This window comes from Rhinoraja longicauda, chromosome 2 (genome assembly GCF_053455715.1).
Source record: "Rhinoraja longicauda isolate Sanriku21f chromosome 2, sRhiLon1.1, whole genome shotgun sequence".
Taxonomy (NCBI): Eukaryota; Metazoa; Chordata; class Chondrichthyes; order Rajiformes; family Arhynchobatidae; genus Rhinoraja; species Rhinoraja longicauda.
In genome coordinates, this window is record NC_135954.1 from 61,947,524 (window position 1) to 61,961,078 (window position 13,555).

Here is a 13,555-nt window from a genome sequence, read left to right on the forward strand (position 1 = left end):
ATTTATTCTTGACTCACAGACAAACCAAATAATTTCACTGTGAAACACAAAATCCAATGCAAGTTTGAGCAGTAATCTTTTATGTACAGGTTAAACTTAGGAAAAAAATGTCAGTTCTGGCAACATATTTCCATATATAACCCATTATGAAGCATTAACAAAGTAATGTCAAATATGTTCAAGGTGAATACAAAATACAGCAGTAAACAGGTAGTTAAAAAAATAAGCAGCCTTCTGCACAATTTCATGGATCCTTTCAAAGACAACCAAGAACACATGACAGCGTGCCTACTGAGGTAATTCTCTCAAAGAAAATATTCATTAAAGATTGCAAAAGTCAATATAAACAATGAGTGATAATGGAGCCACATGATTAAAAGTATTACTTCTCATATTGTGTTATTTCAGATTATGCGATTACCTGATCCACAATTAAAATGCAGCAACCAGAGATGTTTACATGATTCACAATGGTAGAAAAGTTATTTCAAAGCAATAAATTAACTCCCAAAACCTATGATCATAATTTTAATTGTGATAGATAATTTTAATTGTGATAGACTGTAAATCGTACAGAAATTTCTTCATGCCAATAAGTAATGTCTAATCTTCACAGGATTTTTTCTGAACGTCACTTGCATCGCGAGATTACTAACATTCATTCTCATCGCAGTGAAACTGTACAGTTCTCAGGTTTAAAATCATGTGACCATCAACCTTCACTGAAGTTTATAAAAGGACAACTGGAGATTCAGTTGGATATACATACAAAATAAATTGAAAAATCCTCAGAAAAAGTACATTACCTTTCAAAGCACAATAAACTGTAAATTCATAGTTCATCTGGAATTGTCCACATGTTGACAATCAAAACTCTTCCCATTGTAGCCTCATTGAGGCTCAGTACATATAGAGCTGGATTGTATTTTTTCCAAAATGTCAAACTTAATTGTGAAAGGACACTCAGCTCAACATTAAATGCATATAGTACCAAGGTTTAAAAACATTAATTTGCTTCACCAAAGGATTCATCTGTATATATAACACTAAAAATTATTAAATAATTCTGAAATCACGTTGATTATATATGGCAGTGCCAATGTACATTTTCAGTAGGATTCTACATGAATTTTATCACAATACAACCCCTTGCATCTCCTACCCCACTCCTGTAAGTTTAACTACTCTCCTGATTCTGACAAACCTTGATTTAATACTGCAGGATGCTCATCAATAAATGTTTCATACCATCCAACATCAATTCACAAGATGTGCTATATAGTATTGACTATAAAAACAGCGAGACTACTGTTCCTTTGTAAATTTACCCAAGAATACAAATCAATAGTCTCTCAACGTGCTCCACCATTTTTTCCCCATTAACTGGTCTTACTCAGCATCAGTCTACTTTTCTTTAATATTGAATTATGGGAACTTAAGACTTAAATGTATCAACTCGAGCAACAGAACACCCATTTATCAACTTAAAGCATTTTTTGTAATCATATGCCATTATTCACCAAGGTGGGATATAAATTACATTGATAATATTTTGAGGAAAAGGAAAAAGATAAGCTCATCCTAAAACAGCAATAATATTTCAAACCATGTTAAGATCCCCTTGAAATCATGTAGCATGGAGAGTGCAGAAAAAAAGGTGGCAGAGTTTGCAGGAATTTATTCTGTACTGAAAGTAATGGGAGCAGATGATTAAAATGTATCCTACATGGAGCAAAGTGCAGTTTTCTGGAACTTTGACCAGAAACCAAATTGAACCAAATTTCATTTTTCATTGCAACAACCAGAATACTTGGCACCAAACAATACTTGACAAACATGAGAAAAAAACGTGCCGAACACTTAAAATGGGAAGTTCAGCTTCTATCCTGCAAGAAAGAACTCCTTATCCTTCTTTCCCTCGCATCTTCTGAAGAACTGGTTTTCATCATGTTGACGAATTTATAATAATTGAAATAAATGTAGAACTAACTGCTTGTGACAAGGTTCTACCACCACAGTTCAAAGAGGGTGCATGGGAGCAATGCTGATCTGACTACTGTATTCAGCTACATCAGCAAGCTGCTTTCCCAAATGATTTCATGTCAGAGGCAAATCATTTGCTCCACATTTTTGTTAAGACTCCTAGGAGATTCAATCCTCAGGACATGCCAATAACCAATGAAATATCTTGCAAGTAGAATTTATTCTAAATAATCTAAATTGCTTTTCATGTGGCATCACCAGCTACTAACCTCAGTGATTGTAATTTGTAGCTTGAATCATCGTTGGAGAACAATTTCTCAAAAATTGACATTATTAATATTTGTAGACATCGCAAAAGCAGGGAAATACTGCAGTGCTTTTATTTGTAGCAGAATCAGAACAAAAACAGCATGCTGGAAGAATAGAGCGGGTCAATCAGCATCTGTAGAGGCAAGGCAAAAGGTGCAAGATGACATTTGAACTGAGATCCTGCACCAGGACCAATCGTGACCTGCACTCGTTGTCTTGTTTCCACAGATGTTGATTGATCCACTGAGTCTTTCCAATGTTCTGTTTTTGGTAAATTCCAGCAGCCTCTTGCCTACAGAATGAAGCAGCCCTGATCAGATTATATATTTTCAGCAGGTCATCATATTCTTCTTCTTTAAATAGTCAGTTTATTTCACATTTTTTTAAAAACTTCAATTTTATATCTGTAGCTTCAAAATCATACATTTCTTATAAACCATATCCAATGTGTAATTTCTAATTGTTTCCCATTTATTCCCAAGATATAAATTTATAAAAAAGAGTAGACTTAATATTAAGTAGTTAAGAAGCCATAAAGGCAGGTTGGAATGCAAATGTACTATGCCTCTTGTTAGCATGTAAATCCATGGTTTTCATAAGGTGATTATTTCTACGTGTTTCGGAACCAGACAAATAAATTTGCCCACTCCTTAGCTACTGTCCCATACAATGCATAACTGTTTAGTTCACATTCAAAATATTGACATCTAGTTTATATTTTCTGGCCATGTCCTTATTGGTCCATTGTAACACTAATTTTCTTGTTCTTTTCTGTTATTTACACACATCAGACAACATAACATGCTTTGTTACCAGATCAACAAAATCCACGTGATTCCCTGTTCAAAATAGTCAATCAAATGAATTATATGGAACAATATCCCTCGTATATTCCATCATATTGTTACATTAAACATAGTAACAAACCTTTCAATAGAATTCCTATGTGAAGGAATACCTGCTGGTTCCATGTTTATATCTAGCACATTATTCAAATGTTAATCTGAATATCAATTGATTTCCTTACAGTTGTGTTCTTTTTACTGCATTCACATTAGAATTGTTTCCCTCTGGTCATGACAGCAAGAACAGGGAAACAGTGATGATGCTTAATATTTTTAAGTATTTAACAATACCCCAAACTAGTTCATTACAGAATGGAATGCATCACACCAAAGATCTGTTATATTGTAATAATCGCAGAAAAACACCAATATCCCTTCCTCTGCAAACGTTTTTTTCATAGACTCTAATAAAATTAAGCATAGACAAAATAAGAAGACAATAAATGGATAAAAACTGTAGCTACAAGTTTTAAACATGCATAGTCACCATAACACATACCATAGACATGACAATTGAACTGAATAAGTGCTTGGTTTCCTTCAAGTACAGGTACAAATAATAAGCATCTTCACAATCATGGTTCTGATGTTAAATTTTCTTTCAAACTCACCGTCTCCAAGTTCAACAAATATCACATTGGAGAGATGGTAAATACAGAAAAAATGGCAGTAGGCTCATTTAGGAAAAGACATTTAGTCAAGTTAATAGAAGTAATGAATGGATTCCCAATAGGTCTAACTTCTCACCAGGAGAAGGTTCATCGCTATGGAGTTAGTTAAGCTTTTTATCCAAGGTACTTTCTTCTTTCTCCCCTTCTTGGTCCTCGGGCGAGAAGTCTGTGCAAAACCCATTAACAGTCGGAGCAAATTGATTTTCTATGCTGTCTATGAAATCCATCTTCTGGTCTGGATAAAGATAATCTTCAGCAAAATCAGGATTCCAACGTGAAAACTTGTAGAAGTCCACTGAAGTTAGAAAAATGAACACATGAAAATGAGTATGTAATTCTCCACTTGTGTTCAACTCTCCCTCCTTCTAAACTCCACCGTGGTAGAAAATACAGCAGCCACAGATATTTTTTGTTGTTGAAACAGATCTTAATTTCTGGCATGAAATAGCACACACCTTGGAGTGGATAGATTACACATGTGGATTCTGGAAAAGTCAATAACCAATTGGGGCAGCCACTTCCAGCTTCTAATAACTCTTCCAGAAAGATGTCATTCAGACAACCAAGGGGTTTTGATATCATAATTTTTATATTTATGGTTAGACAATCAAGGATTGTGGGTTAAAGGAATGAATTGCACTTTCCTTTAGCTGGTGGTTCTGCATTTAACCCCCTTGATCCCCTGCATTTGACCCCCTTTGTCCACCAATGGACTCATTAATCAAGTAGCTGAGTGCACATACAACCTTTCACAATTCCATGGGATTGTTGATGTTGATTAAAAAGCCAGGTAAGCAATTTGTTTTTACTTTGTTTTATCATTTATGAGTAATTAATTCCAAAGCTCAGACAGTAATATAATTCCATCAGGATGTTCCAGAGCAGAGCCTTAGCATCCGTCACCCCAGATAAGCCACTGCTTGTGGCCTGCACCTTTTCTGGTGTGGAATCTAAGCCTTAGTCCAGCCCTGGCCAATTTATTCAGATCTGGAGTGATATCCACTATAGTGGCAAATGGTACCTCACCAGCACTGAGAATTAAATCATTATTTTTTGTGTTAGTGATTAAAAACTGGCAAAAGAGCAAAATAGTTATAGAAAAATAAATATTTTATGTTTTGTACTTATACTTGCCAACATTCCATTCAAATCCTGTACCATAGATAGTGGGCCTAATCACTTCACCTAGTGTCTACTCATCACTCTCCTTGCATCGTACGTCACAGGAAATAATCAGGTTTGAAAGCTGAGCTTATGACAGGATCTGTGCCAATCCCAAATTATCAATAAGGAGGGAAGGGTTTAGAGGAAAGAAAGTTGAACAATGGTCAATAGCCATCCTCAAGGATGTGGAGGTTTGCGAGGGGGGTACAGAAGAGGTTTATCAAAATACTGCCCAGATTAGAAGGTATTCACTATGAGAGGTTGAACAAACTTGGATTGTTTTCGTAGGAATATCATGACGTTGAGGGGAGACCTGATATTTATGAGAAGCATAGATAGGGTAGACAGTCAGAACCTTTTTCTCCAGGGTGGAAATTTCAAGGATTAGAGGGCATAGTTTCAAGGTAAAAGAGACCACATTTAAAGGAGGTATATGGGGCAAGTTTTGATTTCCGGAGTGGTGGGTGCTTGGAATGGAGTATGGTAGAATGCACCAATGGTGGAAGTAGACAAAATGGTGGAGTTTAAGAGGCTTAAAAAACCCCCTCCAAACCTTTTTGGTAAAAACTCCCAAGACTTCAGATTCAGAGGGATCATTTTGTTGCTTTAAATTAATGACCTGTTGTTTTTAAAACAGTCCATTCTAATTTTAGATATTCCCACTGGAGGAAATATCCAACCTGTTAAGACTCCTTCAGGATCTTCAACAAAGTCCCCTCACACATTTCTACACCAACAAATACAAGCCTAACCTTTTCTCTTAAGATGGCTTGGATAAGAATAGGACAACCTGCCTGAGTGTTGGTAGAGTAAACCTGTGAACTGCTTTCAATGTAATAAAACCCTTAAGTAAGGAGGCCAATACTATACATAATATTCCAAATATGGGTCTAATCACATCTTATATGACTGAAATATAACCTCCCCACTTTAATCATCCATTGCATCAGCAGTAAACGATGACTGCCAGCAATGGAGCGGTGTTGGATAAAATAAGCTCAACTAGTTCTAGATTCTAACATTTCTAACAGTATCCCAGGCTAACATCATACACAGCTATTAGAGAATCCAAGAATGAACCATTCAGAATAAACTTAAGTGGCAGATGAGAGGCTTCTTTGATTACAGAGATCCTTAAGGAGAATCCTTCATTCAGTCCTTTGAATTGACAGTTAGAAATGCTTTGAGTCTTTTGCACTCACATATTAGGACTTTAATGTTGATGGAGAAATCCACTCAGATCAGTTGGTTAATTGTCCATCATTAACTGGATGAGGCAAGTCAGAGAGGCCACCATTGTTATAGAATCATACAGCGTGGAAACAGGCTCTTCAGCCCAACTTGCCCACTCCAGCCAACATGTCTCAGCTACACTAGTCCCAACTGCCTACGTTTGGTCCATATCCCTCCAAACTTGTTTCATCCATGTATCTAACTGTTTCTTAAACGTTGCAATAGTTCCTGCCTCAACTACCTCCCCTGGCAGCTTGTTCCATACACCCACCACCTTTTGTTTGAAAAAGTTACCCCTCAGATTCCTATTAAATCTTTTCCCCTTCACCTTAAACCTATGTCCTCTGGTCCTCGATTCCCCTATTCTGGGCAAGAGACTGTGCATCTACCTAATATATTCCTCTCATGATTATATACACCTCTAAGATCACCCCTCATCCTCCAGCCTATTCAACCTCCCCCGAAAGCTCAGACCCTCGAGTCCTGGCAACATCCTCGTAAATCTTCTGTCCTCTTTCCAGCTTGACAATATCCTTCCTATAACACGGTGCCCAGAACTGAACACAATACTCTAACCTTCAGCATCTCTTTGACCGTAATACTGATTGCTCTCAAGACACTTCCATTGACTGCCCCAAGTTCCTCCTTCCTCCTGTCTTTCTCCTTGGTAAAAACAAACAAGAAACATTCATAGAGGACCTTGTCCATCTTCTGTGGCTCCACATAGAGTTGACTGCTTTGATTCCTGAGGGGGCCCATTATTTCTATAGTTACCCGTTTCCCTTTATGTATTTATAAAATCTTAGGATTGTCCTTAACGCCTTCTGCAAGCACTATTTCCTTTTTGCCCCTCTGATTTCTTTTTTTTAGTTTGTTCCTTAGTTTCCAAAATTCTTCCAGATACACTTGATCCCAGCTGCCTATACCTGTCTCATGTGTCCTTCTTATTCTTGACCAATGCCTCAATTTCCCTCGTTAGATTACTTCTGCATGAGCTTGCACAGATGTTTATAGAATGCTGTTCCCACTGTTTATTCTGGTCCTCATGTTACTGCTTCAGGATACCACTTCATTTATAAGTGTCCCCGTGGTTGCCTCTGACATGCTTTTTTATACATCTCACTGAGGTGTTCCTCATTGTTTGCTGATACTGAGAGAAAAGCATGCATCAGATTGCAAGGTTACAGATTGCATTCTATACAGTTCTGATGATTCACAGCACCAGTCCGCTTCTAATTACTTCAGGGACACCCAGTTCCAAACTATTTCCACTTTCATCCAAAAATGCACAAATTCCAGAAAGAAAATTTTAAATTTAAAGGAAAAATGAGGAAACTCTCCATTGGCAGTAGTTACATCTGGCCAAAAAAGGTAACTGGAGATTAATCAATTTTAATAAATGAGCCCAAGAATTTCTCAGGGTAGTGTCCTCATTTCAACCATCTTCAATGCTTTATCAGTAACATTACTTTTTAACAAAATCAGTGGGAAAGTTCTGTTCTATGTTCCCAGATAATGAAGACAGAAATCATGTAGACCTGGTTTGATATGTGGCGTGTTATATGTATATAATGGAATCTCAGTCAATGACCATTATCAATATGGGAGCCCATCCACTTCCTCTTGGCATACAATCAGATTACTGTCATCAAATTGCCCCACCAACAGTATCCTTGGGAGCTATCACTGACTATGACTTTAACAGGCACATTAATACTGGAGAGTAGAAACAGATTAGATGGCAGGTATTCTGCAGCAAGTGGTTCACCTCTGGCCTCAACAACATTTTTCCATTAGAAGACACAAACCATTCTTTTTCCCGGATGAGGGTAATGCAAAATCAAAGTTAGCACAATTCAATGATTGGCATCACTGTAATCATTCAAGATGTTCACTCCCATCACCACAGGCAGAACATGGTTAGAGTTGCAGCCATTTACCAGTTGCTCTGCAGCAATTAGATAAACCTTCTTAGAAAGTACCTCCCAAACCAAAAGCCTCTCAACAAGGATAAGTGGAACAGTAGGCACGTAGGAACACCACCAACTGCAAATTGATATCCAAGTTATGTTACCTTGTGATAGATAGTATCATTGCTTCTTAAGAGGAGTTTTTATAGGAAATATCTTTGAAAGTATTTGTTTTGTTAAGTGTATGATGATGTAAAAGCATAGTAATGATTTGGATAAAATCAAATAGATTGTATCAAATGGAAAAATTTAACAACCAAGATAGGTATTAGCAATTAAAACTACACTAGGAAAAATTAAAATTGGGCGACACAGTGGTGCAGCCTTACAATGCCAGAGACCCGAGTTCGATCGTGACTACGGGTGCTGTCTGTACAGAGTTTGTATGTTCTCCTTGAAACTATGTGGGTTCTCTCCAGGTGCTCTATTTTCCTCCCAGATGTGTAGGTTAATTAGCATCTGTAAATTGTCACTAGTGTGTAGGATTAGAACTAGTGTACAGGGGATCACTGGTCAGCGCAGACTCAGTGGGCTGAAGGATCTGTTTCCATGCTGTATCTCTAAACTAAAAGAAATAATAAATTATTTTTGAATGTGTGAAATCATTCACAAGAAAGGTGCATTACTGAGATATACAAGCTTAATTTAGTAGTCAAAGCCAAGCTATGGCTGGATGGGAACTAAATATTCCAGGGTACTGAGAAAAGATCGGTAAAATGGGCAAAGATGTTGTCAAGATGAGGAGAGATCACATGAAGTATTTAGGTTCTAGAAGGAAATATTAAAAATAAATGCTGAGAAGGTGCTGAAGAGTCCAGTGGAGAACATTTCCGGAGTAGATATCAAATAATGAGGCGTCTTCACTCAGGATTATGAGCCTTTATCATTTTCTACTCAAAGGGACTTTAGATGATCAATCCATGAGCATATTTGCAACAATAAAAGACCAAGTCCAACAATGGAGTTCCCTCAAAGTATGTGGGGTAAAGATCTCTCAGGAAGTTCAGTGATAGCCATGCCCTCTATAAAAAGCTATTCACCATCGAGTTTACACTTGAGAAGTTCAAAATTATCGACTACATTCACCAAGAAATTAAATGAGGAATTAAATAAGTAATATGTTGAATCTATTTCCTGAGGTTAATCAAGATAAAGAACAAATGCAATTTAGAAGCTCTAAGGTTATAGGAAACTGCCATTAAGAGCCAGGAGAAAGATAGTAAATGGCACAGGTGGAGCATAAACATTTGCACAAGTTTACTCCATGGAAGGAGTAACAGATTAGACTTACAAAATCATTTTTTTATTGTAGCTGGAAATAATTTTTATAATTAGACTTTTAACGATTGACCGATGAGAAAATACATATCTTCAAATGGACAGAGATTGTGAAACTGAATGTGTACATTTTATACATTTTCCCATATTCAGATGCAAATTATGCAAAATACAAATGGAACATTTGATTCTATTTGTTAAAAATTGGACACAACAGAAATACTTAAGTTTGACAACATGGAATTGGATAAAGGATCTACAATAAGGTAAAGTTAAAGTTTAAATCAGCAAGGGAAACTTGGAAATGACAAAAGCATTAGGAACACGATAAAAATGAATGGATGAATAAAAGTTTGTCCAATATAAATGAATATTACACTTACTATAACTAATCTTTCCTCTTCGAGTAATATCAATGGCTTCAAATAAGTTTGATACATCAAGTTTATTAACTCCCAAGGCAGTTTTCAGAATGCACGCCAGATCATTGTCATCTATTGTTTGTTCAGCTGACGCATACATCTGTCAAAATAGAACGTATTTCCATTTTAACTTTCTGCACTAAAATTTAAATTGATATACAAGATTTCACTTGACTTGCTGTGGAAATGCTCAACACATTTATGTAATTCAACAATTACTCCAAGGTAAAGGTGTAGAAAATAAACTCTGGATATTGCTACTGCTAAAAATCTGGCACGAGTTAGCTTATTCTTGCATCTTGACACCAGAAATAGACCTCATATGTATGTTACCAACCGTATAAGATAGATCACTTTATCAAAATAGGATGCTGGAAAATTCAACTGTTTGGTGATGACAACTCAGAATTTTCCATTTGTTGTTACTACTGGAGTAAGTGCAAGCAGAGTTAAACACAAATCTACAGGTTGCTGTCAGTGATTGCTGACAATTCTAGAGGTGCATTGTTTGAGGCCTTCTCCAGACTAATCAGTGAATTTATGAGAACTTCTGATACTTTTGCAAATTATTCTCAAAGCAAGAGAGCGTAAAAACATCATGTTTCATTGTGTGAAGTTTAAACAAAATTTAGTGGTGTACCGGGCCACAATCACCACTTGAGAAGCACTGAGCCCAAATCCCAGCACCATTTTAATGAACACTTCAGTGGAATGCTCCCCTGAATAAAATAATCATTAGCTAAAATTGAAGATTCTCTTAGTTTTCTTAAGTATTGGCTGTTTGTTACAGATAATACAGCTGCTCATTGCCTGGATCTTCATACTGGACAATCCATCGATAAAATGGACTGTCCACATTAAAGATTGAGAGATCTTTATAAGCAATTTTCTTTGAGGGCAAGTGCTACCATTTTGTTACAGACTGCAAGATCCAGTCCAATAGTGAAATCAGTTCAAAATAATTGGACCTATTGGCCTGGATAAAACGTATCCTGGGCAGTTGAAAAAGAGACTGACATCTCATCCAGTCCCTTACTCACTATAGACATGATTCTATGGGCTGGAATGCTGCATGGGTAATTTGTTAATACAGATCTAAGAAAAGGAATTGACCAAATAATTACATGTTTGTGATCCTAAATTAATGTGGGAAATTTGCGAGAAAATTCCAAAGCACAGCATAAATTATCATTAAGAAGTGCACTGATGGAGCATGGACTGTTAACAAGCAAATAAAAAACCCTACAATTGTGTTCTGATGAAGGGTCTTTGGTCTGAAACATTAACTATTTTTCTACTGGTAGTGCTGTCCCAGCTGCCAAGCCTTTTAAGCATTTTCTGTTTTTAATAAGTGGACATGTGTGTGTTCAGGGAAGGTCAAGGCTGACTACCTCATATAATATTTTTAAATTGAGGTTGTTGGTAGAGAGTATAGACAACTAAAGTGTATACATTTGAAAAGAATCCTGAAAGTGACACGAGGAATCCATTTCTCTCAGCTATTTCCGCAGTCAATCAATCACTAGAGGGTTGAAGGTAATAAGTTAAAAAAGTTGAGCGAAGATACAAGGCATACACTGATAGGTATCAGGAACCTGCTGCCTGAAAGCATGGCTTTGGGGGGTGGACGTTGTAAGGAGGAAACCATCACATTTACAAAGTAAATGGTTGAACATTATAAACCTTAATCTGCAAGGATATGGATTAAAATCTGAAGTAAAATAAGAAGAAAACATGTTGTAAACTGCAGAGAGGGGGGCAGGAAAGACCACAATTTGGGAATGTTTGTGAATATCACTACCATAGAGATGAGCTGAACAGCGTAGTTCTGAGATGCACTTTAGGCAAAACAATGGAAAACAGAGGGAGTGGTGTTCAAGCCATGCTGTGAACTGCCCAGAACACCGGCTGCTGCAGCTTCATTCACAGAAATTATATTTAGAATCATAAACCATTATGACATAATACTTATTTCTAATGTCAGGGGAATGAGATTACAGGAAAACAGCCACACACATCTTCCACCCTTCGGAAACCTAAACTCATTCAAGACTTCATTACTCAGATTGTAACTGCATCTAATTATTCATCATGTCACCGCATCCTTGCCTTGTCCCTGAAAGGCTCCAATCTTTAACTTGCATCCTGCAGTTCAAACCATTGCACATCCTCTCCCCTTCCTATCTATAACTTACTTGATTCAATGTTTTTTTAATGCAATCATTAGGCCACAGCAGCCTCTCACCAAGAACTTTGTATTTATCGGATTCAATTCTCCACTTTTTCTGCTCTACCTTTGATGGGCACAGGTGTTTAATCCTTAACCTATGACTTTCCTCTGAAAACCTTGGCTACATCAACGCTTGCTGCGTTATACACCTACAAAGTTCTCTGACAGTGAAAGTGCTTGATAAATACGAGTTGTTGCTGCTCCTAATCTTGAAAGAAGAGAACTAAGACATGAACTTATCATATCATACACAAATTAATACTGCAATAAAAATCTGGAAATGAATAAAATTGCCAATTGAAGTCAGTAATAACCAAATTTAGTTCTTAAGAATTTATCAAAATTATTTGTCAAGATGAAACTCCAAATATAATTTCAGAAATATACCAATTCTGTGATGGTTGACTAGGTTAAATAAATTAAAATAACTGAACAACCTCCTTCTTCTGTATTTATTTTATGGCTGTTGAAATAGTTCATCAACCATAATTATGCCTCAAGTTTCATATCTGTGTCATTCTTAGCAAGTCATTTTTATAATTTCTTTGTTAATGACACCTTCCTTGTGATGGAAGGGATTTTGTAATTGTATATCTGTCAAAAAAGGGCAGCACTTGTATTTTAAGTTGTAGAATTGGAGAAATAAAAGGAGCAACAAATTGAAACTATAGTTAACCGTTTTGTTGACAAACCTTACATCCCGTAATGCAAGAAAAAAATCTAAGACTTTTGACATCAAATGAAGTCACTGGCAAATCTGGCAAAAAAATAAGCCGACTCACATTTTTGAGTCAGTCGTTTCAATATCCGTTAAATGACTTTTCCCATAATTGGGGAGCAACATATTCATCAAGGGAAAAATCAAATGGATTTAAGGAAGTTTAACAACACAGACAATAAAATGGCTGTGTTTCATGCCACCATACTATTTGCTGTGGATAACCATATCTTCAAGAAAATTCATACAAAATCAAACATTAAAAAATGCAAACAAAACAAATCAGTTCAAGGGAGTAAATAACCATGGGATACAAACACAAAATATAATGACTGCTTAATAAAAAATGTATTTTCTGTTAACAGATTATGATTGATTTAAACTATGTAAACGATAAAACAACATCTGTAGAGAAGTAATTTAATTGGATTTCCCATGTGCACTTAGATCAAACTAGTATTTTTACAGAAGCCTTCCATCAATGAGCCTTAGAAAATAATCAGATAAATAGCTTGTTATTTTGTATTCTCAATGGAAATTGAACAATCCAAATTAGAATTACAAACTATTGTAACGCTTACAGTGAATATATAGAACATGACCAGGGGTCTTCTGTATGGAAAAAACATTGAAAAAAAACATTCATGGGCGAAGGCTATTGGTGGAAAAAATATGGCATTTAATTTCCCATCCTCAATGTCTGATGGTGAGGAATGACTGATGCAGTCTAAA

At 36.3% G+C, this 13,555-nt stretch overlaps 1 protein-coding gene across 1 annotated transcript in view; it reads right to left on the reverse strand.

The window, feature by feature from the left end:
- The window catches only part of lpcat1 (lysophosphatidylcholine acyltransferase 1), a 94,195-nt gene continuing 80,640 nt past the window's right edge, over positions 1 to 13,555 (reverse strand). The window contains exons 13-14 of the mRNA XM_078420129.1: positions 9,837 to 9,975; positions 1 to 4,103 (exon numbers count right to left, since the gene is read on the reverse strand). Of these exons, the coding sequence (XP_078276255.1) occupies positions 3,910 to 4,103; positions 9,837 to 9,975 (333 nt within the window). The 3' untranslated portion in view covers positions 1 to 3,909. The remainder of the gene's footprint in view (positions 4,104 to 9,836; positions 9,976 to 13,555) is intronic.